The sequence below is a fragment of the Salvia miltiorrhiza genome, chromosome 8 (assembly GCF_028751815.1).
Source record: "Salvia miltiorrhiza cultivar Shanhuang (shh) chromosome 8, IMPLAD_Smil_shh, whole genome shotgun sequence".
Classification (NCBI taxonomy): Eukaryota; Viridiplantae; Streptophyta; class Magnoliopsida; order Lamiales; family Lamiaceae; genus Salvia; species Salvia miltiorrhiza.
This window is the reverse complement of record NC_080394.1, coordinates 40,275,150-40,300,164: the sequence shown is the minus strand read 5'-3', so window position 1 is coordinate 40,300,164 and position 25,015 is coordinate 40,275,150. Positions and strand designations below refer to the sequence as shown.

The window sequence follows — 25,015 nt, the reverse complement described above, 5'->3', positions numbered from 1 at the left end:
TTTGACTAATTTGAAAGTTCAGGTGAAAATTGCAACTTTTATCAAAGTTCATGTATTTTTTGGCTATATTCCCAAAAATCAATGCAAAAATTAATGACAAAAAATGGAATTTACCTTCATTAAAGTGACCGAAAATTCCTTTTTCTTTTTTATATGGACAGTTTGTATATCATCAACCCCCAAAACGGCTAAAAACTCATGCTTTTGTGAAGTTAAAAAAATATATCATTATTTAAAATTAACTTATATACTACCACATAAAATATTGTCATGTAAGAAGACAACAGAATGAAAAATAGGACTGATGCATAGAACCACCCTTTTTCTTAACATAAATCATTTAACTAAGTACATGAACAACAATATTGTAGAAAGACTGGAAACAGCAAAAGCACGAGACGAATCAAAGAGACTGAATGGACATTTGAAGACTTATTAAATTGTTATGATGATACATACCGATAATTAAATAAAAAATGCAAAAGTAATGTACAAAGAAATTAATCTGCAAAACCAGGAGTTCATTGTGCCTTTATAAGATACAACCTCAAGTGCGCCAGAAATACTCTATAATGGACCTAATCGCTCCTGGTAAAGCATGGCAAGAAATGATCAGAAACAAATATAAAAACAAAAACAAAAAAAAAAACGGAAAAAAAAAAAAAAACAAAAAAAAAAACCCCTCTCTAGAGCAATCTGACTGACAATGTAGAATAGCTAGGCAAATTGTGAGACATCAGCACCAATGACAAAAACGATGACTCCAAGAATTGCAGTAATATTCTTTCGAGAGAGTAGATGTCAATGTGCATAAAAGCACGTATATCATTGCGCAACATAAGCACTTAGTGTGTACTAAAAAGCTCTATGGCCCTAAAGATATTTTAGATGACCAAGAGACCAACAATATGCCAAGACAAAGAACACAATAATAAGCAAGATATGTTTCAGGTATAAAATATCAATAGCACATGTGGGAGCATAAAATGCAGATCGTCAAACCTGAAGCATCTGCATTAACTTTGGATGCTGCTCCAGAACCTGACAAAGTTTATCCCGGTCACCCAGAAGAGACTGCAATCGAATCAAGTCAAACAATCAACTCATAACTCTAAAATCAACAGAATTGTGAGATTGTGTGATTATATTAGTCCAGAGCTCTGAGTACCTGAATAGCTTCAGGGGATTTAAAAAACTCTTGCAGAGACATCCCAGAATCTTGTTGCTGGGATGTTTCTCCTGGTTGCTGCAAGATTCTTTGCTGCTGCTGTGACTGTGATGTAGTTTCCTGTTGCTGCGCCTGATAATACACTTGACCAGGGGATAGTTGCGGCTGTTGCAGCATCTGGGATGGATGACCATGAATCTGTAAGGAACCATGCAACATTGGTACGCCCAGCTCAGATTGCGGGGAAGATGCAACAGTTGGTCTCAGATGCTGAGGTGGAGGACGGGGGATTTGTGGCGGCTGTAACGGCTGCAACTGTGTAGGTGTAGGTATGGGTTGAACTGAAGGCATAGAGATGGTTAGATTTTGCGATACATTAGGCATGTTGTCTCCGTGTGGAACTAAACTGTTTACATAAAGATTTACAGGCATGGAACCGGGCCTGAAAAGCAATGGCTGCATCGATGGCGGGGGGTAAGAGTTTAGCATCGAGTGTGATGCTGGAAGGTTAATCAAAGGTGCACCGGAATTTTGCTGCATGTCAGGCTGAAAATATTGTGGAGATTGAGAAGTAGAATTTGTCATTGAAGGATTGCCAGAATAAGGAGGTGGTGTAGGAGGAAGTGGTGGAGGAGGTCTTGTAGATCCCGCTGGAGAGGAAAGTGATGTCCTTCCGAATTTTGAATTTTGCGCCGAGGCAGATGCGGAATTTCCAGCAGCAGACATATAATCCGACTGAACCTGCAAATCAGGGGAAGAGTGAGAAACTATATGCAGGTAAGCAAAAAGCAGAAACCAGTTTAAACAGCAAGTAGATCTTTGCATACATGGAAGCCTTGAGGAACCTGAGTCTGAACATCTGGTCCAGACTTCACAAAAGATGAAGACTGACCCACACCAGGTAGCATATTTTGAGACGGCACAGATGAGAATGTCGATGGAGGTGGCATCAAAGGAAGAGGAGGCTGATTTATAGGAAATTTCTGGTCATAGAAACCTTGCAACCCAGGACCAGTTTGTTGTAGAGGTGTTTTGGAATACAAGGGAGGCTGCATCCTGGAATCAACAGGAAATCGTGCCGCAGATGAGGGAACCTTCATGTAGCTAGAAGCAGCACCACCTGAAGTACTTGCTACAGCAGGGGATTCAGTTGCATTAAGAGGAGTTCTGATTGGTAAACTCTTTGAGACATCTAGCTGGTCAGAGAACTTCCTATCCGAGGAAATGCTCGGTTCTCGAGTCAGAGGCATCTCTGGACGAGATCCAGACATCCTTGATGAATACTCACTTGGCGTGCTTTCATCCATGTTTGATACTGACGGAGTAGCCAAGTGAGAGAACTGGTTGCTCTCATTCACATCACTCTCTGTCTCCTCAACTATCGAATGAGGAGGAGAATGTGGCTCAATAACAGATACAGTTTGTGGCAGATTATCGTCCTGTTGTGGAAAAGGCAACTTATCATCGGGTTCAGATTCTTCAGCATCAAAAACAATATCGATTCCCTGAAGATCATCTTCGAGATCAGGTTTCAACTGCCGAGGTTTGCTGGACTTGTCTCCATCTAAGTTGTCATCTGGGGCTGTCGTTTTCACAAGGGTCACTGCTTCATTAACTGCTACCCCTGCGATATTTTGGCGCTCCCTTTGCCTGGCCATGAAGACGTCCACATGAACTGACGGTGGTCTCCCGCTAGCAGATCCTATCCGTGGGACAGCAATTACATTAGAACTGTTAGTACCATCAGCGTTTCGTTCTCTTGCAACATAGTCATCCACATGCATAGAAGGAGGCCTGCTAGTGTTTGGCTTACGCTGTCTGAAGGTATCACGACGTGTAGGGCCAGGTGGGGTGGTGACAGGTACCATCCCCCTAGAGAATGTACTTTGTGAAGCAGCCTCCACAACTGAGTTCTCCCCTCTGCCATGCCTATTTGGCCCCTCGAGAGAGATCTTTCTTTTCGCAGAAAGACCTGTCTGTGTCATTCTGTTACGCATATTCTCCGGACACTCCCAAGAAAACATTGTTCCGAATACATCCAAGCCGTAATCTTCAATCAGCTCCATACTTCTATCCGCAAATCTATGAACTCTTGAAGAAACTGGAGGAGTAAGCAATGAAGTGCAACAACGGATGATTTCAGCATCCGCTTCATCCGTACCAGAGGATTTTTGTAATAATAGCATTAATAAGCTTGCAGTCTCCTTGATCTAAGCACCCATGACAAAGAATGAAAAAAAATAAGAAAGAACTCCTCGTCAACAAGAATAAGTAGAAGAAGAGCGACAATATAAACCTGATGCAGTGAAGGATGATTCTCAGATGCAGATTTATAGCTCGTCTCTGCTTCCAACAAATTCATGAGCTCCTCAATTTGCTTCAGGTTTTCTTCAGCAAATTCTTCCAAAGAAATTTCACCCACTCCGAACAGTAACTTGATTGCAGCAATCCTTTCTCTGTTCAGGCTGATTAGAAAGAAAACATGTGAAATATGGCAATAATCATGTTGACTCTCTCACAAACTAAAATGTGTTTATAAAAGTAACGTTGCAGTAAACATTTGCAAACTTGGCCTCCTTTCTGTCATTTTGTTACTGAAGTGAAATGTCACCACCTAAACCACAATCAACATATTTTGGAATTTTACAATTTATCCACTACTGGTAAGTAAAGAATAATAAGAGTGCACATAAGTGGCCACACGACTATCGAGACATAACACCTTTCCAAATGCAAGCTTTTATATCCATATAGGTGAAATAGTGATTCAACGGTCAGCACCCACTACTTAACATCAATCAACTCCACGGTTTATGAAGTCCTCGTTGCAGACACTCCTTCCTCTACAGGATTGCCTCAAAGATATTACCCTCAAATGACTCCAATCCCATTTGTAACATCAAAATTGAATAAATTGTGAGTGTGTTGGCCTAGCGGTAGTGTGGTTAATGGTTGAGGCCAAAGGTTTCAATTCAAGTCCACCATCAGGTGGTCTTTTAAAATTTCTATTTCTCTTGCCAAGAAAAATGAATAAATCAAGTTGCTACAAAAATCCATTTCGCCCATACATAAACTACTTAAACATGTATTATTCCAACAATGTGGCACATTACACCATGCTACCTTTAATTTGAATAAACAACCTCAATTACTTTGTAATCAGTCAACCAATTTATATTGTGAGAATATGTTCTAGCATAACAAACTGAAACTCAAGTTGGCTTACAAAAATACTTTTAAGTTTCAAGAGAAAAGAACAAAGAACGAAGAGCAATTTGCATACCTTTCCCCATCAATGCAAAAGCATAAAGCACCTGTGGCTAATGTGTCAATTGCTGATGCAACCTGTGCTGCAGGAACATCCTTAGAATCAATAGACTTTAACAAAGTGGTCCAGCAGCACAATAATGGAGGATTCTCCTTCCATTCAGATGCATAAATTATGTCACAGCTCGTATTGCTCTCTTGTTTAATCTGATTCTCAGAATCCTCGATACCAGAGGGCTTAGTGTGCTTTAAAATAGAAAGTAAAGCACTGCAGCCTTCAGCAGAGGAAGCCATCTCTTTGAACGCAGACAGACAAGTAAGCAATTCTATTCCAATGGGCAAGACCTACAATATGAACGTATTGTGTTTTATATAGAGGCAGATATGTTATACTATAAAATTGCCATGAGGATAATGGTATGATATTTTAATTATACATTGACATGCAGATAAAGACATTAAAAAGGAACATACCATGCAGAACCTCAGGAGATATATCCAAAATGTGGAACATTCATCAACTGTAAAGAAATTAGGGGTATTCCTGGAAACAACAGAAAGTAGATATTTATGTGTTAATGTCTATCCAGGGAAGTGTTGGGATAGAAGGTCCCATCTGCATATCAAAATGAAAAATCTGACCTTTCATGCTGAAGAGATGTACGTCCGTCACTAATCAATGATACAGACTGAAAAACAGGTATACACCAACTAAGAACTGAAAATTCAAATTTTGCTAGATTTATGTTCCCAGAGAACTGCTTTACATCAAAATTGGCACCTCCAATACACCTCTCAAGCACTTGCGTTAGCATCTGAAATCCACCTTCTTTCAGCAATAGTGGCTGCCATGGAATTGATAGAGTGAAGGGATTGAGATAAATAAAGAACAATGAACAGAAAGAAATCAACTTAAATATATAGTGAACAAGGAAAACGGAGAGAAATCCTCCTCTTGCGAGGCCCTACAGCGAGGCTGTCCTAAACTCCTCTTGCAAGGCTTACAGTGGATGCTCTCCCAGACTAATACTAAAAATGACAATACTAACCCTTCACTTTAAAGACCTAAAGAAACTTGAGGCCCAAGTAAATAGCTTGGAGCCCACACAGAAGCCTCACCCATTACGTTATTATAGCCCTAACTAACTTAACACTAAATAACCAAATAAATTAAAGAAACAAAAGATAACTATAACTAAATAATGATCTGTATCAGGAATAACTAGAATTAGACAAACTCTCTCTTTGATGGAAAAAGGTAACAAGTTAGTTTTGAAATATGAAAAGTACCTTAGCATTTGGATGCTCCAATAAGATAGCAAGAAATTTAAGTAAGCGGTTAACCTGCAATTTAAGAGGGAAACAAAAGTATATTAATCAATAGAGAACAAGTTAAACGAACAGAACCAAAATGGTACAACATTAAAGCTATTCTTACTGATAACCTTGTAAGCGTCCACATCAGACAACACAGATTGCTCTAAGAGGCGATGAGAGATCCACGAAACTATTGGTTTCACCAAATGTGAAGCATAATCAATATTGAGACATGCCATCCGAATAATGAAGACACGTAACACTTCTTGTACGATTACCGACATCTGACATGTTACAGAACTGTCATCAGATAAACAGGTAAAACACAAATAGCAAGTTGTGAACTTGGGGAATAACCCACCATGTCACATGCTTTTAGCTTGACAAAAAGTTTTACAGGGACACTTACACTAACAGCACAATGCAGTATAATATCACCAAGTTTCAAAAGTTGGGGAGACAATTGAGCTAATAACTTTTCAGGGTTGCCAGGCCTTAGATACCAATTCACTTGTTTTTCTTTTGGTGGACCTAGCAATGTCCCAACTGCCATTGCTCTTAGAGGGCTCAGCATTGGCATTCCATTCTTCCACAGCCAATAACTTTCATCTGGTAACAAATCATTCTTGAAAGGCACAAAATTGGAAGAATTAGTTGAAATCGCATTCAATTATTATATACAATGGATTACAAGATCCACTAAATGCTTCAAGTATGGTCTATATAATTGTAAGATTCACATACTAGTAGACAAAGCAAGCTGCAGGTTTCCTTCGGACCCAGTGCCAATAGTGAAGTTGCATGAAGACTGTCAATGATGAAACGAAAAAGGCCTGGAGTCCAACTGTACAATGGCCAACAAGCTAGTGCTGATGCTATAAGATGGCAAACCGCACCAAAACCAAGCACAAGATCTGGGCAAGAACTGTACAACTCTGCTCCACAAGCAGCTAACTTGGGGCTGCAAATAGAACCTGTATCAACTATAGCGGCACATATATCTTTAGAACAATAATAACAGATCATTTTTGCGCTACCTCACTTCTCGGTGCAACTGTAAGAGCACATTCATTAGTTTGGTGTTCCGGTGTTGCTCCTTTGCTTCCTGAATATAGCAAGAAATGTTAATGCACTGATTCAAGTTGGAACCATTCACCATTATCAAAGAATAGAAAGCAATGCGCTAGTATGGCTACAAGTGTATTTCACATTTCCATTCAAGTGGGCATAAGGTAGGTGAACTTCGTTCTCAGATTTTATTTGCATTTTTAAATCCCTGCACACCCTTAGTCTGGAAAGTCCATAAGAACAATGGCACATGTTCAACATTATTAGAGTAAAAACAAGCATTCATTTGAATAAGTGTCGCAACTAGGACTGGACCAATATAAACTAAATGATTCCACAGCAAACATCATATTGAAATGAAATCAAAGTCTGGATTTGCACTGGGAAACTATTTTTTAACAAGTCAGAAATGCTACCACAAACCTGTAACTCCTGCAAGAGATTGATCAGCAGGACCAGTGAAGGAATAAGCAGATCGAACATGCTTTTCTCACGATTACGTTCTAGAAGTAAATCAGAAGTTGAATTGCCCTCTGCACCCTCATCAACAAGATAATCTGCTTAAGACAGTAAGCCATGCATTAGGTTCCTGATACATAAGCACTCAAAAGGCATCAAGAGGCCCCTCCGGACAAGCTAAGAGGAGAAATGCAGCAAGAAACTTAAGATTCAGCAACCAAACTTTTATCAGCCTGTAAGTTAAAAGTGTATCATTGTCATGTCGATGAACTTTTTTTTTTTAAGCCGTCATGTCGATGAACTAAGAGCCTAGTTGTCCCCAAATTAATATAAATCACTCATTCAATGTAAGGAATAAAAAAAAAAATTGTCAGTATTCTCAAGGATGTTGTCAACACAGGAACAAATACTGACCATAAATATTAGATGACCTCTCAAGCATGAGTTTACAATTGATCATAACAGCATGGATAACCATCACAGCACCTTCATTGTAGAGAGCAGTAGCAGCAACCTTTTATTAAACATAGAGAACTTGGTAAGCGCAGGTATGTTACAAGAAAGTGCCTGCAATAAAACTAACAAGAGTATCGTACCGAATTTTCCGAAATAAACGCCAAAATACGAATTGCTGTAGTAAGCTGAGCCATAGAGGAATCGCGAAGAATAACACCTGGAAAATCCTTCTCTGTAATACGTTTTCCTATAAGATTATCAACAATGTTGCCATCGGAATTAGTGGAAGAATCTCCAACTACATTATCAACATCCATCATGTCAGAAGCTAAAACACTGTCAGAAGCCATGTGAACATCCCCTCCAGAAGCCAAAACAGCAGCATACCGTAGGAGTCCAATTGCTCCTTTCTTATGGTACACTACACCAGCGTCTATCCATTCCAATAGTCGTGCAGGAGCATCTTTCTTGTTGGAACCTGGGGATGATGAGTGTAATGCAGCATGCAGTTCCTTTGCATGGTCTATCCAAGATGTCAAAGAAGTTGCAGTAGAATCAGTAACAACAACTTCCAAAATCTCAGCTGCTGAGTAAAATATGGCAAGATTCAAAGGCGAAACTCCTGCAAGTTAAGGATTGCCACTTATAAGTATATAGGAACCCTCTGAAACCCCACTTAAATAACAGGCTTACCTGTATTTGGTGAAACAGGATCAAGCTCCCTTCCAGAATGCAAAGCAGTAATCAGAACTTTGAAAGCCTACAGTGCAAAAGAGCAAAGATCAGCCCTAAGTGCAAGGGAAGAGAAATCAAAAACTTGAAGGGAAGAGAAAAATATGCACCTCGTCACCCTCCTGAACAAATTCAATCAATGGTGATGATTTCACAATAAAAGCAACTAATCAAAATTATATGGCAAACAGATGAAGTTCATCTATTTTAAGGACCATACAGAAGAAATGGGAATACTAGACCACTCATAAATGTAGTAGAAGAGCATAAATTTGCTACCTCTGGAAAATTTACCAAGACCAGCAGAGCCTGGCGTCCACACTCTGACCTGGAATAGACCACCTCAAATCCTTAGGCCAGTTAGAAACATAAAAATTGTTCACCTTAAAGAACCTAGAAGCATACCTGGAGAGACGACAAAGATCCCACAGCACCCATAAAAATTCTTCAGTATTTGGAGTCAACTTACACAACCTATCCACAGCAATCACCTAGAAATATAAACCAGAAAATGCAAGTAGTTCTTAGCAAGAAGCTAAAAGCAAATAAACAAATAAATCAGAGTTATCAGAAAACAATCAAAGCTTAAGAACTTGAACCAAGTCGTATAGAGTTGACGAATATCTGAAATGGTATACTCTCTCCGTCCCCTATAAATATGCATGGTTGACCACGACACAGGTTTTAATAAAAAGTTGTTTGGAGTATTGATAGTGGAGAAAGGGTCCCACATTGAGGGTATTGTTAAGTAGATTGTGGGTACATAGTGCAAGTTAGAAGGGTAAAATTGTAAAAATTATGTGTGGGGTAGTGTCCGAAAATAGAGTATGCATAAATTTGGGGGACGTACCAAAAAGGAAAGGTATGCATAAATATGGGGGACAGAGGGAGTAGAAAACATGAAGTAAGAGATAAGAAAGAACTTACTGCCCTCAAGTGTATCTCAACAATCATGCCAACATCCCTGGGACGAACAAAGAACCCTCTGGACAACAACGCAGATGCATATCGAAGTGAAATCAAGTCTCCATTCTGAACGTCATGGATACCCCGCAAAGCATGGATAACAGTTAAAGAGACTTCTTGGTCCTGTAGAAGGAAATCTACTCCTGAAAGAAGAAGTTGACAACATAAATACAACAATATCTTAAAGTTTGATTAGGTGTGGAGGTAGCAGGAAGTCAAACCTGAGCGACAAAAGAGGAGAAAAAGAATAATAGCTTCAACATGCAATACGACGTCCATGAACAAGTCCAATGCATCCCCTGTTTCAGACCGCAAGACAGAAGATGATAACAATGCAGCTGACAGAGGAAGGAAACCTCTCTCCTGTCAAGATCGATCAAATTAATTAAGCAGCACTAAAGCCAAAAGCACCATGTCACATATAAATTGGACATATGGTTTGAGTATCGTTCAACGTCATATCACAGATCCTAGATTAAATATGAAAATGATATTACCCTCAATCAGCTTAAGTTTTTGATGAAGTAATACTTCAACTTCATATCAAATTCAGGCCGCATGAAAGGTCGTGTGTTCGAATCTCGTGGTACACATTCATATAAAATTTTCGCATGCAGGCTTTGATAAAAAGTAAAAAAATAATTAATGAACGAAAGATTAACTGCACAGGGATGAGAAATCCTAATCACGGTCAATGAGAAACTACAGAAAATAACTCAAAAGTTTAGAAGTGTCACACAAGGATAACATAACACAGGCCGAAAGGAACCCTATGCAAAAACAAAGAGCAAACAATAAAATTATAAAGTCAACAATGCATGTTATGGCAATCAAGCAATTCTTCATTTAAAAGTTGAAATGCAAGGAAGAGAAAAGGAATGTGAGGATATAAATAGAGAGAATGATGGGAATCAGCATGCATACCTTCAAGAGGGAAAGTAAATGTGAGTCAATGTCACAATTCAAAAAGCCACAATTGGATAGATTGATCAAGCTACTTGTTGCTTTATATGCTAATAGCCCAGCATCCCCAAGGATAAGAGATCTGCTTGCAGCAGCCACTGGAGAAGGATCCTCAACTGGACCACTCAGCTTCATTAAATTCTGCAACAATGTTATTGACATGTGTTACTTGGGTAGAAGTATGTTTTATGAGCTAGTTCTAAGAAAAAGAGCACTAAAAACATAACATAACGAAATAAGCAAGCAACATAATGGAGAATACTAATAATACTAACCAAGAGTTTCTTGAGTTGCACTTTAGCAGTCACAAGCATGTCCGAGGTATAGTTTGTCGCTCGACCAACAGTTGGTATACCCCCAAGTACTGATAATACGGCACACTGTAGACAAGTGATCGTAATTACAAACTCAAAGAAAATGCAATCATCTATATGCTGAAAATGGTGTTCTAGTATACTGAATTATGACCATCTGTCAGTTCATATTTGTCTGCCTGTGTCTGTGTATCGGTTTAACTTTATTCAAACACGAGATTGTATATATGCACTTCAAGACACAGCTTCCACATATACAATTCCAAAGTGTAGAATGTACCTCATATCTGCAAGCAACTTCATAAAACCGGATGCGCTGAAGTACAGAAGTTGCAAGAGATGCAACATCATGCCTCTGATTATTCAGCAACAACTTCAGTAATTGATTGTAGCCATCACTAGTGCCAGCTGGTATATCTTCATCCTCCCGAGGCCACCATCCTAGGAAAGCTTCACAGCCCACAGAATGCATGGTAGCCTGCTCAATAACTCCTAGCAGCAGTAATGTAAGACTGGTAGAATTGTGGATTCGATGTGTTAAAATATATACCAGCTGCTTCATGCCACCATAATTAACAAAGTGAAAGCAGCTCTCTCTAGCAGAGCACAATAAAAGAGCCACTATGGACCACAGTATTGCATTTTTATTCTGAAGACAAAAAGTAGAAGCAAAATCAGCTATTGAAGGCACATTACTTGGTACAGAAGATGCATGAAACAGAAAGAGAGGAAAATTTAAGATGTGCAAATAGAAATTTCAAGGATATGGGACGGATGCCATATTATTGCCGAGGATGCAGATTACACCAACCTGTGAAAGATGTTTATATCCCACATTATGAGCGCTGCTATAAAAGTCAAAATGACGATGTAAAGTATCCATCAACTCTTTGGAAGTAGGGACTTCCTCAGATTTAAGAAACATGCATTCTCCAGAAGCTTCAGCAGATGGTTCCCCTGATTGATTCTGAATCATTTTATAAAGGTCCAGAAGTTCCTTTTCCGCTTCAATAAGAGTCTGATAAGTATCTCCACCACTTCGAACTCCATCAAAGCCCAATTGCGTTTGCTCGGTATTATTGTGAGATGAGCAAGTCATTCTATAGGTTGAAGTCACTGATAATAAGGTACTAATAACATTATCAGCTGCTAAACCAACATTCTCAGAATCTAAAATTTTGAATACTAGTAACAGAAACTTCCTTAATTCAAGCGGAATATCTGATTTTACAGCTGCTTGAGATAAAATTTTCAAGGGAGATACAAGTTCCTCTATTGTCAGCATAGTGGAATGAAAAGCAGGAGGTAAATCTTGTAGGTTTCCCTCAACAGTACTAACAGTATCTGTCAAAGAGCTATCCAAATCTACTTCTATGTTAAACTGGCCTAGATCTTCAGCTGTATTCCCATATATCACCATGCTTAGGCTGCGATAGCTGCCTCTAACAACCAAATGATTAGTAACCACGGCCTACCAAAACATAGTGCATTAGTAAGTTTTTCCAGATGGACAAACACAAAAGAGGAAATGCTATAAAATTCCAGTCAACAAATAATAACTTCTTACATATTCAGCAGGTATTACAAGCTAATTAACCTAGTCAATTTTGCAAAACATACTCAACTTCAACTAATAATTCAATTAAAATTAGTGAGCCAATTATTCCACTGTATGACATTAATCAAATACACTAAGTATCAAAAGCATTGACTGTAAATTTCTTACATGCAAAGTGGTTCCTAAAAAGTTGTTGATGGGCCCACCAGGGAAGCTTAAGCATATATAGGTAACAAATTGTCAGATACATGACCAGTGGGGTGCTAAGAAAGTGGGATGTGAAGAATTTTAGGTAAAAACATTCAAGATCAGGCATGAGGACCCACCAAAATCTTCTTCATAACATGAAGGAAAAAATACACACAGAAGAAGATTCACAAATTCACTCACATAAGGAAACGTTATAACTAAAGCTAACAATAGCTATTATGTAGAAAAATACCTCATCTTGAGCTAATGAAAATATCTCAAATTGATAGTATATACCTCAACATCGAGCACAGTTGATGAAGAGTGTGAATACAAACAAGGAAGGCATAACCGCCTAAATCTTGCCTCTCCTTCACACTGAACAAAAACCTCCAAAGCAAATGATGGGGGTGAAGTAGCCCTACAAAAAAGTGTAAGATAATGTAAGTTAGCATCCTAAACGGAATGTAATAAAAGTATAAAACAAAAAGATTACATAAGAAATTAAATTAATAATTAGCAGTATATCTTCAACAAAAAAATAACCGATCTTGTGTGTATTTGTTTCAACAAAATAATTCAGATGATATGATTGCATCCAGTCTATAATAAGTTACAAATAAATGATAATCATACTACCCCATAAGCTTCACTGCAGGGCAAATTGATGAAGCATTCTGCTCAAGGAACTCACATGCAGAGATGATTACTGGCTCCGAAAATATCACCTGGAATAAATAAGACAAAATTTTGGGTCACACTAATATTTTGTTCAGAATGGTTATGAAGCAGAACTAGGGGAAAAAGTATTACAACATCCCACAGAAAATAAACATAGCCATGCATCAGACATTAATAGATGTTTGTACGTTCATACATTAGCATACCACTAAACAACGTAAGTGAAATAAGCTCTATTACTATTTTCCCTGAAGAGATATAGGGTCATGCAGAAATTGGTATTAAGCTACATGAAACATAACAGGATCAACCATACAATGTAACAAGAATGCCAATGGTTACCAAAGGTCTTGGGTTGAAGTCCCCTGTGGTGCAGCCTTTAAATTTCTTTATTTAATACTGTTAATTTATCAAAAAAAAAAAAGAATGCCAATGGTTAAGTAACCAAAGAACCCCCCCCCCCTCCAAATAAAAAAAAAATCATAGAAGATGAATAGAGAAATTCAGCAGGCGAGTTCACAATTATGTCAGAAGAAAGAACCAAATTAAGTCATATAATTGCAAATGTTGGGCATATTCAGGACCAGTTGGAATATTGTCATGTAATGTATCTTGACGTAAACAATTATTAGAACAGATAATAACCTGCTAATCTAGGATTTCAATCATCAGGTCCTATAGTTTGGATCTGGCAGGGTGCAAATAAAGAGAACCAAAACTAATTCATGCTTATAGAAGTTACAAGGTTCAACTTCAACTTACCAAGCAACAAGCGTTAGCAATAAGCTATGCAGCAGTACAGAGATAAAAACATTAGGTCGAGATGAACAGAGAACAGCTAGCATAAAGTTCTCACAGAACTAGATATTATCCTGCCTTTTAAGGGAAATAAAAAAATTTCGATAAAAGTGAAGGACTAATAATGATGAATGTGGCGTGATTGCATTCACTTCGTAGTTAGTAATGTATAGGACCTATGAACATAACAGGTCAAAGGCCACAGGACGATGAGAATTAAATATGACTTCAGGAGAAACACATATGCCACAATAAAATGCCAGTGGGAGATTAAATATCTGTGCAACTTAAAAAAAATCATTACAAGATTGAAATTAGGCTAGGAGATTTTATGTCTTCAATTTTGGAATGCAGGCATGATATCAAAATATGAGTAAACAACACTATTTAGTATTCAGAAAATAATGTGGGCTTTTAAATTTTACTCGTTTGGTTTCTTTCAGAGGAAAACACGATAAGAAATTACTCGTAGGCAAAATGTTTACATGCCAGTCCTATGCAAGCCTAAACAAATTCTAGAATTGATTAACAATGACAAATAATTTCATTTCATTTCTTTATATCACTGATCCTTGTCCTGACAAAAGAGCTGCCAGTAAAAAACCCACATGGACTACAACCAGGAACAATAGGCTATCAAATTTATTCAACTTCCTCACTTCCACATACTCAAACCACCACTCACTATAAAGCATTACAATTCTGAATAACAGGGATCTGCTCTAATTAACACCTCAACGAAATTCATACTACACGAAACACTGACTATAACACCACATAGAGAGCAAGAAATCAATTATACAATAGTTCACAACCCTAATTAAATCAAGCAAGATCTTTTCATTATAACAGAAAAAATAAACATGAAAGCCTACTCCCCAGTTTTGCTGCAGAAAGAAAAAGGAACAAATTGCAGCCCTAACAATACTGCATTCTAATTAAGACAAATTCAACGCTACACAAAACAGCAAATGTAATAAAGAGATTATACAATAGTTCACAGCCCAATATCAAAGTAAAATCTTCTCATCATAACCGAAAATGAACCAAAAGCAATGAACTAAAAAAAGAAAGCATGCTCCTCAATGTCCTTGATAGAAGAAAGAGAATCAAATTGCATAGGTAACAACGCTGCGCTCTGATTTAAACTACAGAGGAAATTCATACTACGTAAAACACTGAATATAACACCACATATCGAGTAAGAATCGATAATAAAGTAGTACACAGTAACCAGAAACAAAATGCAGGCTGGAGATGGCATTGAGATGGATAACCAGAAACGGAAAATCAAGTCATACAAATACCTCATCGACGTATTCATCGAGATGGGGGTGAACGAATGTGTGGGCGTAGAGCACGCCGGGGTCGGGACGACCCATTGCTAACTCTGCCCGGCCGAATTGAGACAGCCTGCGCCGGTAAAGAGCAAACCCCTCTTTTTAGGGCTTTAGTGCTTTTGTTGCAGAGCAAGGAACGTTGGCTAATTAAGATTTGTTGTCAAAATTTTAGACACGGAAAAGAAATAAGGTCAGATATTTGGCTACTTTTCAGTAGATTGCCATTTTAATAGGAATATATACGAAATCTAAAGTCTTATAATATACATAACTAGTCAAAAATATAAGAAAGAATTCTTATATAGTTTTACCCATAAAAATATTATATATAGTCATATTTAAATAAAAGGATACAAATATATTTTTGAAATGAGAAAATATAAAGTAATACTCCCTCCGTCCTACTCTAATACACTCGTTTTCTTTTTGGACGTCTCTTTAGAATAGGTTAGTTTTCCACTTTGAGTGAAAAATATACTTAATTGGTGAGAACCAACTCACTTTTCTCCTAAAAAGTAAATTTCTTAATCTTCATGCTCAAAAAAAGTGAGTCTATTAAAGTGGGACGGAGTGAGTATCAAATTCGAAAAAAAGGAAAAACAAAATCTTAATCATTTTCAATTTGACATAATGGAAGGAGTGAGTTATTTTCGATTGACATGAAAACGGTGAGAGCAACATTTTGTTTTTCGAATACATAAACTTTTCATTTATTATTGTAAGATATGGTTAGTGAGCATATATTAAAATCAATTCTATTATATTAGATTAAATACTTATAATATATTTATTTCTTAAGTCGAATTTTAAAAAATGATAGTATTTTAATAGGAAAAAAAATTCAAAAAAAAATGGGATGTGGGGAGAATTTCGAAATGTATTCGATTCTAGAATATCGTGTTTCATTGTGATTAAGTACGTAAATTAAATTAACGACAACGAATATTCTTGAGCACATGAAACAATACACAAATGTGTTCTCATGCCCCCAAACATAGTTTTTTAGTTGATTTTTTTTAATAATTGCTTGAGTTTTAGCAAAAAGCAACTATCTGGAGTTGAGACTAGTTGAAAAGCGTAAAAGAGAATGTTGTCTTGGGGGTATGATTAGGGATGTCAATCCAGCCCGAAACTCGTGGGCCGACCCGAATAACCCGACAAAGTTAGAGGGTTAGGGTTGAAAAATCACAACCCGATTATAAATCGGGCTAATCGGGATAGCCCGTTCAGGCTGGCGGGTTGAAGCGGGCTAGCCCGTCGGGTTGTCGGGCCAGCCCGTTGGGCTACTGATTTTTTTTTAATTGAATTTTAAAGTACATTAGAGTTTAGGCTTTTAGGGTTTGAGATTTTTTTTAGATGCTTTTTTTCTTTAATTTCAAACTATTGTTGAATATTTTATTTTTATTTTTTTAACAAAGTTGAACATTTTATTGTTATTAACTTATTTTATATAGTCTTAAAAAAACTTATTTTATATGTTATGTAATCTTGAATATATTATATTTTTGCATTTCATGCTTTGCTATATAATTTATATCTTTAATATCTATGTATATTTTATACATTATACATTAGATCATTAAAAATAATAAAATACAAATGATAATTTTATTTTTATGCCTTTAACTTGATTAGCCCGAAACCCGAACGTTTAGGGTTAGGGTTGAAGATTTACAACCCGAAAAAATCTCCAGCCCGATTAACTCGCAACTGATTAACCCGAAACCCGATAGGGCTAGCCCGAAAATCCGATGGGCTGGCCCAATTGACATCCCTAGGTATGATACTCGTTGGTATTTGTAACCACAAATTTTTTGTATTTCACTATAGTAAAATACAAAAGCGTTACAAAGATAAATTGGTATACTTGAATGTAGATTTGTGTGGGTTGTTGTTCTCTAGTTGATCCTCTGATTCATCCCTTCCATTTGATTCTCGAACAATCTCGAAGATTCTTGAAATACTTGATTTGATAAACATCAATCCAAATGACTCAAGTCATGATTTTGGATTTGAAAGTCAAAGTTGATTTGATTTGATTTGAATTAGATTTTGATTTGGTTCGTGATGATTTGCATGAAGAATGCCTCAAATACTTGAAGATTGTTTCGAATACTTGAAGATCATCTCAAATACTTGAAGATTGCCTTGAAGATTTAAAGAATACTTTGAATACTTGAAGATAGTTTCGAAAACTTGAAGATCGTTTTGAATACTTGAAGATCACCTCAAATACTTGAAGATTCGAAGAATACTTTGAATACTTGAAGATAGTTTCGAATACTTGAAGATTGCCTTAAAGATTCGAAGAATACTTTGAATACTTGAAGATAGTTTCGAATACTTGAAAATAACTTTGAAGATTTGAAGATTACTTCGAATACTTGAAGATCGTCTTGAATACTTGAAGATCGCCTTCAAGATTCCAAGAATATTGTTGGGTCTCGCAGGGTCACTAAACTGGTGTATGGGGGAATACACCAGTAGGCTATTTTAAAATTCTTTTACAAAACTGAAGTTAGTATCTCAATTGATACTGAAGAGTATTGTCTGAAGTGACCAGTGAAAGGCAAGATCAGTTAAGAGGCGGGTGTAGACTGATACTGATAGTGTTTCAATATTTTAATTAATTAACTACAGTGTGAAGAACGCGTCGACACACTGATACTTCACTTAGGGTTTCAGTCTTTTTAATTTAAGAATCAGATAAGTGTTAGAAATCTTACTGACTATCCAAAGATTTGTCAATTAGACTGATAACACTTAAAGCGTAAATGATTTTAGGAAATAGCCTTTTTAGTGAATCACGTTATCAGTTTTTAGGGTTTCTCTTTTCAGCTTATCAGTTTTCAGTATGAATATGATTTGTGCACAGGTATATAAAGTAAATATTGAAAGTAATAAAAACACAGACAATTTTACGTGGTTCGAAAAATAATTTCCTACGTCCACGGTCAGTCGATCACACTGACAAAACACTGGGCTTGTGTTTGCGGGTGCACAACAAACCTTAAATATGAAACACTCATTTCAGAGCCAACACACTGGGTTGGACTTCTCCTTCTTAGCTCGCAGTTGCTAAGACAACACACGTCTAGCTTGCGGAGGTTAAGAAACTCTTAGTTCAGACAGTTGTCTCGAACTCTCTCTATCTTAAATGCTCTTTTCACTCTTGTAGAAAAGGGGTTATGGTAATGTATGATTGAACAGGTATAGATTTAATCGGTGTATTATCATTAAATTTCGAATTATACCTAGTGTTGCTTGGGAAACGAGAGAGAAAAGTAAGGTTGAAAGCACAGAAATCCGATTGTTGTTGTATTGCAAGTGAAGATAGCGTAAATTTACAAGGTACATGTTCACGACTATTTATAGATTACACGTTAAGGGTAAAAGGGTAATTTCATCGCTGGGGCACGCGCCTTGCGTGGTCGGGGGCATAATGGTAATTTGGCCCTCAAGCGGGAGATTTTTCCGCTCTTTTGGTGATTCCCCTGGTGAAAACCATTTCTCTGGCGAGAATGACTTCTCTGATACAGACCGTTCCTCTGACAAGGCCCATCCCTCTGACTTCTCTGCGGAAGCCCGTTTCTCTGATGGAGCCCGTTCCTTTGGCTTATATCATTTCTATGCTCTGCACATATTACATCTCATCAGCTACTCCCCCCTCTGGTCTGACTAGTTCACTCTGGAGCAGAGTAATCTAGTCAGAGTGTTCGCCCGCGTGGCTGACGTCATCAGCATTAAATGCCCGCCCCTTTTACGGTGTACTTTTCCGCTTTTCGAGGTTACTTTTTAACCTTCGCGTCTTTTCGTCTCTCCGTAGGAATTCTTGACCGTTGATTATTTCCCTGATGCCACGTGTCACTCATCCCGCGTGTTGGTAGTTGCCCGCGTACGTTATACTTAGGCGGTTCAAATTTTTACTCTCCACTATTCACCTTCTCCAATTTTCTCCGAACCCTTTCGACTGCGATTTCCGGCGATTCCCCGATCTCAGTTCCGGCGTATATCTCACAACCCTTCCGTTCCAGTCTTTACCGTCGATCTTTCTTGACTTAGGTAACTCGCGTATCCCTTTCCTGGTGCTTGTATTTGGCGTGGATTAGTTATTTGTTGTGTTGGTGCTCTGATTGAGCGTGGAACCCTAGATTTTCTTCTTTCTTTTTAAGTTTTTACGATAATGGCCTCTACCTCCGTCGCCCAGCCTGACTTCTCCCCTTCCCCTTCTCCCTCTCCACTAGCTTCTCCGACTAACTCTCCCCCTCCTTCCAACCCTAGTTCACCCCAAGACTCCCCAGCCTCGTCTGAGCCTCAACCTTCCACTCCCAAATAACCCAAGACCATTCCTCCATCCCGCTTAGGCGTTGCGGAGATACAGAGGATGTTTGACAGGTGCCAATGTCCGGAAGGCCTGACTTTTGAGCCTTATTCCAAGGCCTCTGATCCCTTCACCAAACTGCACATGAATAAAATCCCCCTCTTCCGTGCCCAAGTGGACGCTGGATTAAGGCTTCCCCCTCCTGCCCTCTTAGTACAAGTCTGCAATCACTTCCGCATCCCCTTCTTCCAAGTGGCCCCCTCCGCTCTCCGGAGGTTATTTGCTTTCCATCACTACTAGAAAAACGCTCATAGATAACGGATTTTATCCGTTATCTATGAGCAAAAAAACCGTTGTGTATAGTGGTGTTATCTATGATACGTATCATAGACAACGGTTTAAAAACCGTTATGTATGTGAGAATAGATAACGGTACGAGACGCTCATACATAACGGTATGAAACCGTTATCTATAATGATTATACATAACGGTTTATACCGTTATGTATGAGGATTTTTCCGTTATGTTTTGTATTTTTTTTATTTTTTTTCCTATCATAGTTAACAGTTTTTTTTCTATACATAACGGTATGAAACCGTTATCTATAATGATTATACATAACGGTTTTTTACTTCTTATAACGGCTTTTGCACCTTTTATAACAATTTTTTTGCACTTTATATAATTGTAGTATATTTTTAAATTTTGCAATTTTTATAAAACGACAAAATGATAAAATCAACAATAACAATATTATATATCATCCAAAATATTCATACATTATCATCCAAATATAATGAAAACTTCACATATATTCTATTTAGCTAGATGTTTAATTAAAAAATATTACAAATGCGCGCAACTTGCTAGACATTTGAAACGACGTTCTCTGCTTCAGCCTTCTCGTTTGTAGTAGTCCTCATAGCTCATCGACTCCCATCTACTTGATCCGCCAAGATGATAAACTCAATCACAATAATGAACTGGAGAATTAAAAAAATCCGGCAACGTGTGAGTTACATAAGTAATCTTCAAGATCTCAATGTTCTATCTATATTGTTAAAATGAGAAGAAGATTACCCTGCACCAACACGAGCGAGTTCATCTGCAAAACATAGCCAACCCGAGCTTCTTAAATAAAAGAAATATGAAAGAGATATTTCAACTCTGCTCTCTCTCACAACGTTACATATATACCGTATAGTTGAATATAGTCCGAGGGAAAGAAGAAGGGAATAACTGAAACATCAATTACTTAGCATAATTCTATTCATAACTTTCTCAAGTAAGAAACATGAATCTCAACTTTGAAAAATCATTATCTCAACTTTGAAAAATCATATAAAATCAACCTTTTCAAAGAAAAATGCAAGCTTTACCTTTTAAGAAAGCTATTAAAGTCTATCTTTATTAGAAAGTTACAAAAATACAATATCTTCTCAAGTGTATAAGAAATTATCTCACAAAATGCAGAATCTGCCACAGAACCTTGCTGCTTCGCGCAGTACTTTTAAGAAAATTGTTTGACATATCTAACGGTGTCCAATTTAGCTGAAATTTTACAAAGACCTCCTACTCATGCTGAAGTTATTACAGTAAAAATTTCAAGTTATTTGGACAATAGGAACACTCTCGAAAATCCCTCACAAGACATTGGTTTGTCCAGCCAAACTTGACAGCAATACAGTTTCTGTTGAAACTCAACATATAACTCATATTTTGGCCAAATAAAAGCTATAAGATCTCAAATACATCATCTTACTACACATTAGCATGCTTTAGCTTGAAATTTAAATCATATTTAACTCATCAACACCAAGAAAGCAAGTTATAACACAACCAATCACCACAAGTTCTCCACTCAATACTAAAAGTCGTTCATCCCTTATTCATAAATCAAAATTGGCTCAACACATAGTAACATGCTCAATATCCCCCAATTTCTATCATATAATCACATTCCACGCTCCCAAGAGTTCAATTACATAAGCATCAAACATTTAGCTATCTTACCTCAAGAATGCCCAAATTCACTTATTCAAAACTATTAGGAAATCATGATTTCCTGTCCAGTCCAGCAATCCGGTTTAGCACCTATACCATCCAGTGAAATGAAAATTACACCCCAAGAAAACAAAATACAAAAAACAGAAAAATGCAGTTCTAATTCAGAGATGCCCATAAGAAGTCAAAGAAATTGATGAGGAGCGTGTAAGGATACGAAGCATCCTAAATTGACACGAAGCACTCCCATTGTATGGTAACATTCTCTTTCATGCGCCCTGCAAGCTCTTGAGTCTACAATTCGAATATTTAGAAAATAACTTAACAGAAAGCAGAATATTATTATCAATTTAAAAGAGACCAAAATAACAGATTAATGAAAAAGACTATTACCTCAAGAATCCAGAAGCACCTGGGAGGCATCTACAACAAGTAAGAGCTCCTTCACAGGCAGCAAAAGAGTGAGAAACCTGAAAATATTCAGAAATCATGATACAATACCATATAAACACATGTTGCCAGTTGAATTAAGGAACTTGACTACACTACCCGCAAATTAAAAGGTCATTTGTGATCTCCATGAAAATAAAAGGATGTGAGTGCTCTTCCAAGAACCAATAAGTAGCTCAGTAACTACTCAAAGGCTTTTTTATTTCTACAAAAGAGTAAAATACAAGGACCACTTCCTCTCCTCCGAGGTCCACCGAACCTGCAATGCTAAATGAAACGTAAAGCTAATTATTATAGCAATTAGATACTTTTTGGTAATGAACTTTTAGGTCTTAATAATCTCAACCATTTAGTTCACAAGCACAAAAGGTTCTCTATTCACACTTCCTCGAAGTTCATCCATGCACAATAACAGTTATAATTGTTTCAACTGCTACATGCACTACATTTTATCCCCTTCACAATAGAAACTTCACACTGTAAAAGCAATCACTACAATCTCCTATAAGGAAGATGATTATACTTCTAAACTATTAACCAGCAACAATCCACATTGATAAACATACAGAATCTGTCACTATTACTTTTCCAGTGTTTGTAGCAAGAAAATTTCATTTATCCCATATAGCATCGAATTAGTTCATCTCTTAGTCTTTAATAGTGTAATATATCTAAAAATCTGGACTTAATAGCGTCAATATGTTCAAATCCTTTTATAGATCAATTTGGGGAAGCCTCTTTCTAGATTTGAGCCCTAATTTAGCAAAAAATCAAGTCCTGATTGGAACAACACAAAAATGAAGAAATAAACTTCCCTGAACGGTGGAGGAGGGCAGGGCTCGCTCCGGCAGACAGCGGGGTTGAGATTGGAGCTGGGGCCGCGCGGCAGTGTCTGGAAACTGACGGTGGTGACAGGAAAAGGGCGAAGGTGACTGGGCGGCGGGAGACGGTGGCAGGAGGTGTTTGGCGCTGCTGGTATGGTGTAAATCGCGCCGACTGGTGGCTCTTCCTCGGCGTTCATGATAAGAACGATGGGTGGCGCACGAAGCCGCCTTGTGTAGATGCCGGGAGATGGTGGGGGGCAGCGGTTCTGGAGTGGGTCGCGATGGTGTTGCGCTGCGACGAAGGCGGCTGGGCTGGTGCTGTGGTGGTCGGACAGGTGGTGCGGCCGGAAGAGGGAGTTCAGCGGCGGATTGAAGCTAGGGCACGGCGGCGGCAAGGAGCCGCTGTTGTCGCCGGAGTATGGAGAGAAGAGGGGGCTTTGGGCTGCGCTCGGAGGCGGCGGCCTTCCCGCCGTGCGGTCGACGGGAATCGGCAGGGAGGTGGCTGTAGATTATAGATCTAGATTTCAGGCGCGGTGTGGTGTGCGTGCATTTGAGTCAGAGAGAGAGGAGATTAAGAGGGAGACGAGGGTGGGCGGCAGCGGCGCGACGCAGCGACAAGGGTGGGCGGCGACGGGCCGGCGCGGGGCAGCGGCGCCGGCGGCGGAGTCGAGAGGGGAGAGAGAGAGAGTCGAGAGAGACAGGGAGGACGCAGGAGGAGGCAAGGAGATTAGATGTGAGAGACAAAGAAAACTAGGGCTTCTAGTTTCTAAATTTCCTAAATAAAATCTTTTTTTTTTCTTTTTTTCAGTTTTAATATTCAATTTTTGGTATTTAGATTTCTAATTTAGATTTTATATAAGTGTTACTTAATGATAAAACAAAAAAATGTTATGATTTTTTTATTTTTCAAAGTCTATATCTAGAAATAAATTCAGATTTTAGGATAAAGAATTTATATGTTATTTTTTAATATAATATAATATAATTTTAAAAAAATTAATAAAAAAAATTATACACAACAGTTTTTAGATACGCTCAAATATAACGGTTGCAAAACCGTTGTAAATGAGTCTTATACATAACGGTTCTTTAACGTTATGAATAAACCGTTATAAAAGATGGTCATAGATAACGGTGGCTTAACGGTTTTGTAATACCGTTATGTATGCAACTAATAGATAATGCAAAAACATAACGGTTTTTCAAAAACCGTTATCTATGGATATAGACAACAGTACATAGATAACGGATTTTTTCAAAACCGTTATCTATTCCTAAAAGTGCGCTCATACATAACGGTTTTTGAAAAAAACCGTTATCTATGCACTGTTATGTATGTAAACTTTTGTAGTAGTGCATATCCTCTGCACAACCCATGGTGTTCAGGATACGGCTACCCTATTTCTTCAAACCCAAACCCTGAGGTGGCAGGGCCACCCTTTGTACAGTTTTGCCGCCCGCAAAACCTATCCCACCACCTTCCTTAATTCCCTCAACTTTCACGACAAAGGTTTCATAACCTTTTATTGCTTTGTAAAAACCAACCGGGGTCCCTGGCGTCAATTCGATGCTCAGGAGCTGCTATGGCATGAGTCTCGGACTAGCTACAAGCCTCCTGTCCTGGGGAAGTCCACCGATTTTAACTTAGGTGTAATAGGCTTTCTTAACACCCTGAATAGAGATGATCCTCTTCCCTGTAAGGAGCTGGCTGAGAGTAATTCGGCCTTAGCTGCCACCGGCTTATTTCCCCTGTTTCCCCGCCGCTCTATAGGTAAAATGAGGTGTTAGTAAATGTGCACAAATTACTTGTTACCTTACTCTTGTTGATAAAGCTATATTTGGTTGCAGGGATGTCGTGGAGGCAGAAGTGCCGAGCCGATCTCGCGCCTGAACGTCCCTCTGGCGAGGAGGGACAGGGCTCTGGGCAGCCCGTGGACCCTGGGGTGGACGTCTCCCAGCTGATACCTGTTGCCCCTGGGGAGACCGTTCCTGTGCAGCACTTCCCCCCAGGCAAGGGGAAGGACATGGAGGTGCTGTCCGCGTTTAGCTCAGACAGCCAGAGGGCCGGGGGCTCTGGCTCTGGCCAAACCCGGGGGAAATCCGCCATCCCGCTGGTGGATATTGAGGACGATGTGCCCC

General features: G+C 38.3%; 1 protein-coding gene and 1 long non-coding RNA gene across 6 annotated transcripts; both read right to left on the bottom strand.

Moving 5' to 3' along the window:
• Positions 1-400: 400 nt before the first annotated feature.
• LOC130996753 (protein virilizer homolog) lies at positions 401-15,466 on the bottom strand. Of its 3 annotated transcripts, XM_057922041.1 has the most exons (29): positions 15,244-15,466; positions 13,097-13,185; positions 12,755-12,878; positions 11,522-12,181; positions 10,991-11,359; positions 10,672-10,776; positions 10,358-10,537; positions 9,655-9,796; positions 9,395-9,576; positions 8,873-8,958; positions 8,747-8,795; positions 8,429-8,495; positions 7,876-8,357; positions 7,694-7,793; positions 7,244-7,377; positions 6,790-6,857; positions 6,497-6,713; positions 6,162-6,377; positions 5,881-6,036; positions 5,726-5,779; positions 5,078-5,280; positions 4,910-4,979; positions 4,452-4,780; positions 3,465-3,633; positions 2,982-3,378; positions 1,996-2,870; positions 1,169-1,909; positions 1,003-1,074; positions 401-588 (listed from the first exon to the last, which is right to left on the bottom strand). In XM_057922041.1, exons 1-29 carry the CDS (start codon positions 15,316-15,318, stop codon positions 568-570), a joined length of 6,432 nt encoding a protein of 2,143 aa, XP_057778024.1. In that variant the 5' UTR covers positions 15,319-15,466; the 3' UTR covers positions 401-567. The 3 variants fall into 3 exon arrangements, with proteins under 3 accessions (XP_057778024.1, XP_057778023.1, XP_057778025.1); XM_057922040.1 differs by having other exon boundaries at positions 1,996-3,378; XM_057922042.1 differs by having other exon boundaries at positions 1,996-3,378; positions 13,152-13,185; positions 15,244-15,456.
• A 4,862-nt stretch (positions 15,467-20,328) lies between these two features.
• LOC130996752 (uncharacterized) lies at positions 20,329-23,620 on the bottom strand. 3 transcript variants are annotated; one of them, XR_009092779.1, is made up of 4 exons: positions 22,152-23,620; positions 21,996-22,072; positions 20,679-21,692; positions 20,329-20,581 (listed from the first exon to the last, which is right to left on the bottom strand). It is a non-coding gene; the product is annotated as an uncharacterized LOC130996752 (long non-coding RNA). The 3 variants fall into 3 exon arrangements; XR_009092781.1 differs by having other exon boundaries at positions 20,329-20,541; positions 21,612-21,692; XR_009092780.1 differs by having other exon boundaries at positions 20,329-20,538; positions 21,612-21,692.
• Positions 23,621-25,015: the final 1,395 nt, after the last annotated feature.

What these genes read in the sequence shown, in the direction of transcription:
- LOC130996753 (XM_057922040.1), bottom strand. Translation starts at nt 15,318, where the DNA reads ATGGGTCGTCCCGACCCCGGCGTGCTCTACGCCCACACATTCGTTCAC. An exon ending in TTTTGCATTGATGGGGAAAG is followed by an intron (nt 3,634 to 4,451) that starts GTATGCAAATTG and finishes CTTTCTAATCAG; the next exon opens with CCTGAACAGAGAAAGGATTG. An exon ending in AGTTAATGCAGATGCTTCAG is followed by an intron (nt 589 to 1,002) that starts GTTTGACGATCT and finishes ATGCTTTACCAG; the next exon opens with GAGCGATTAGGTCCATTATA.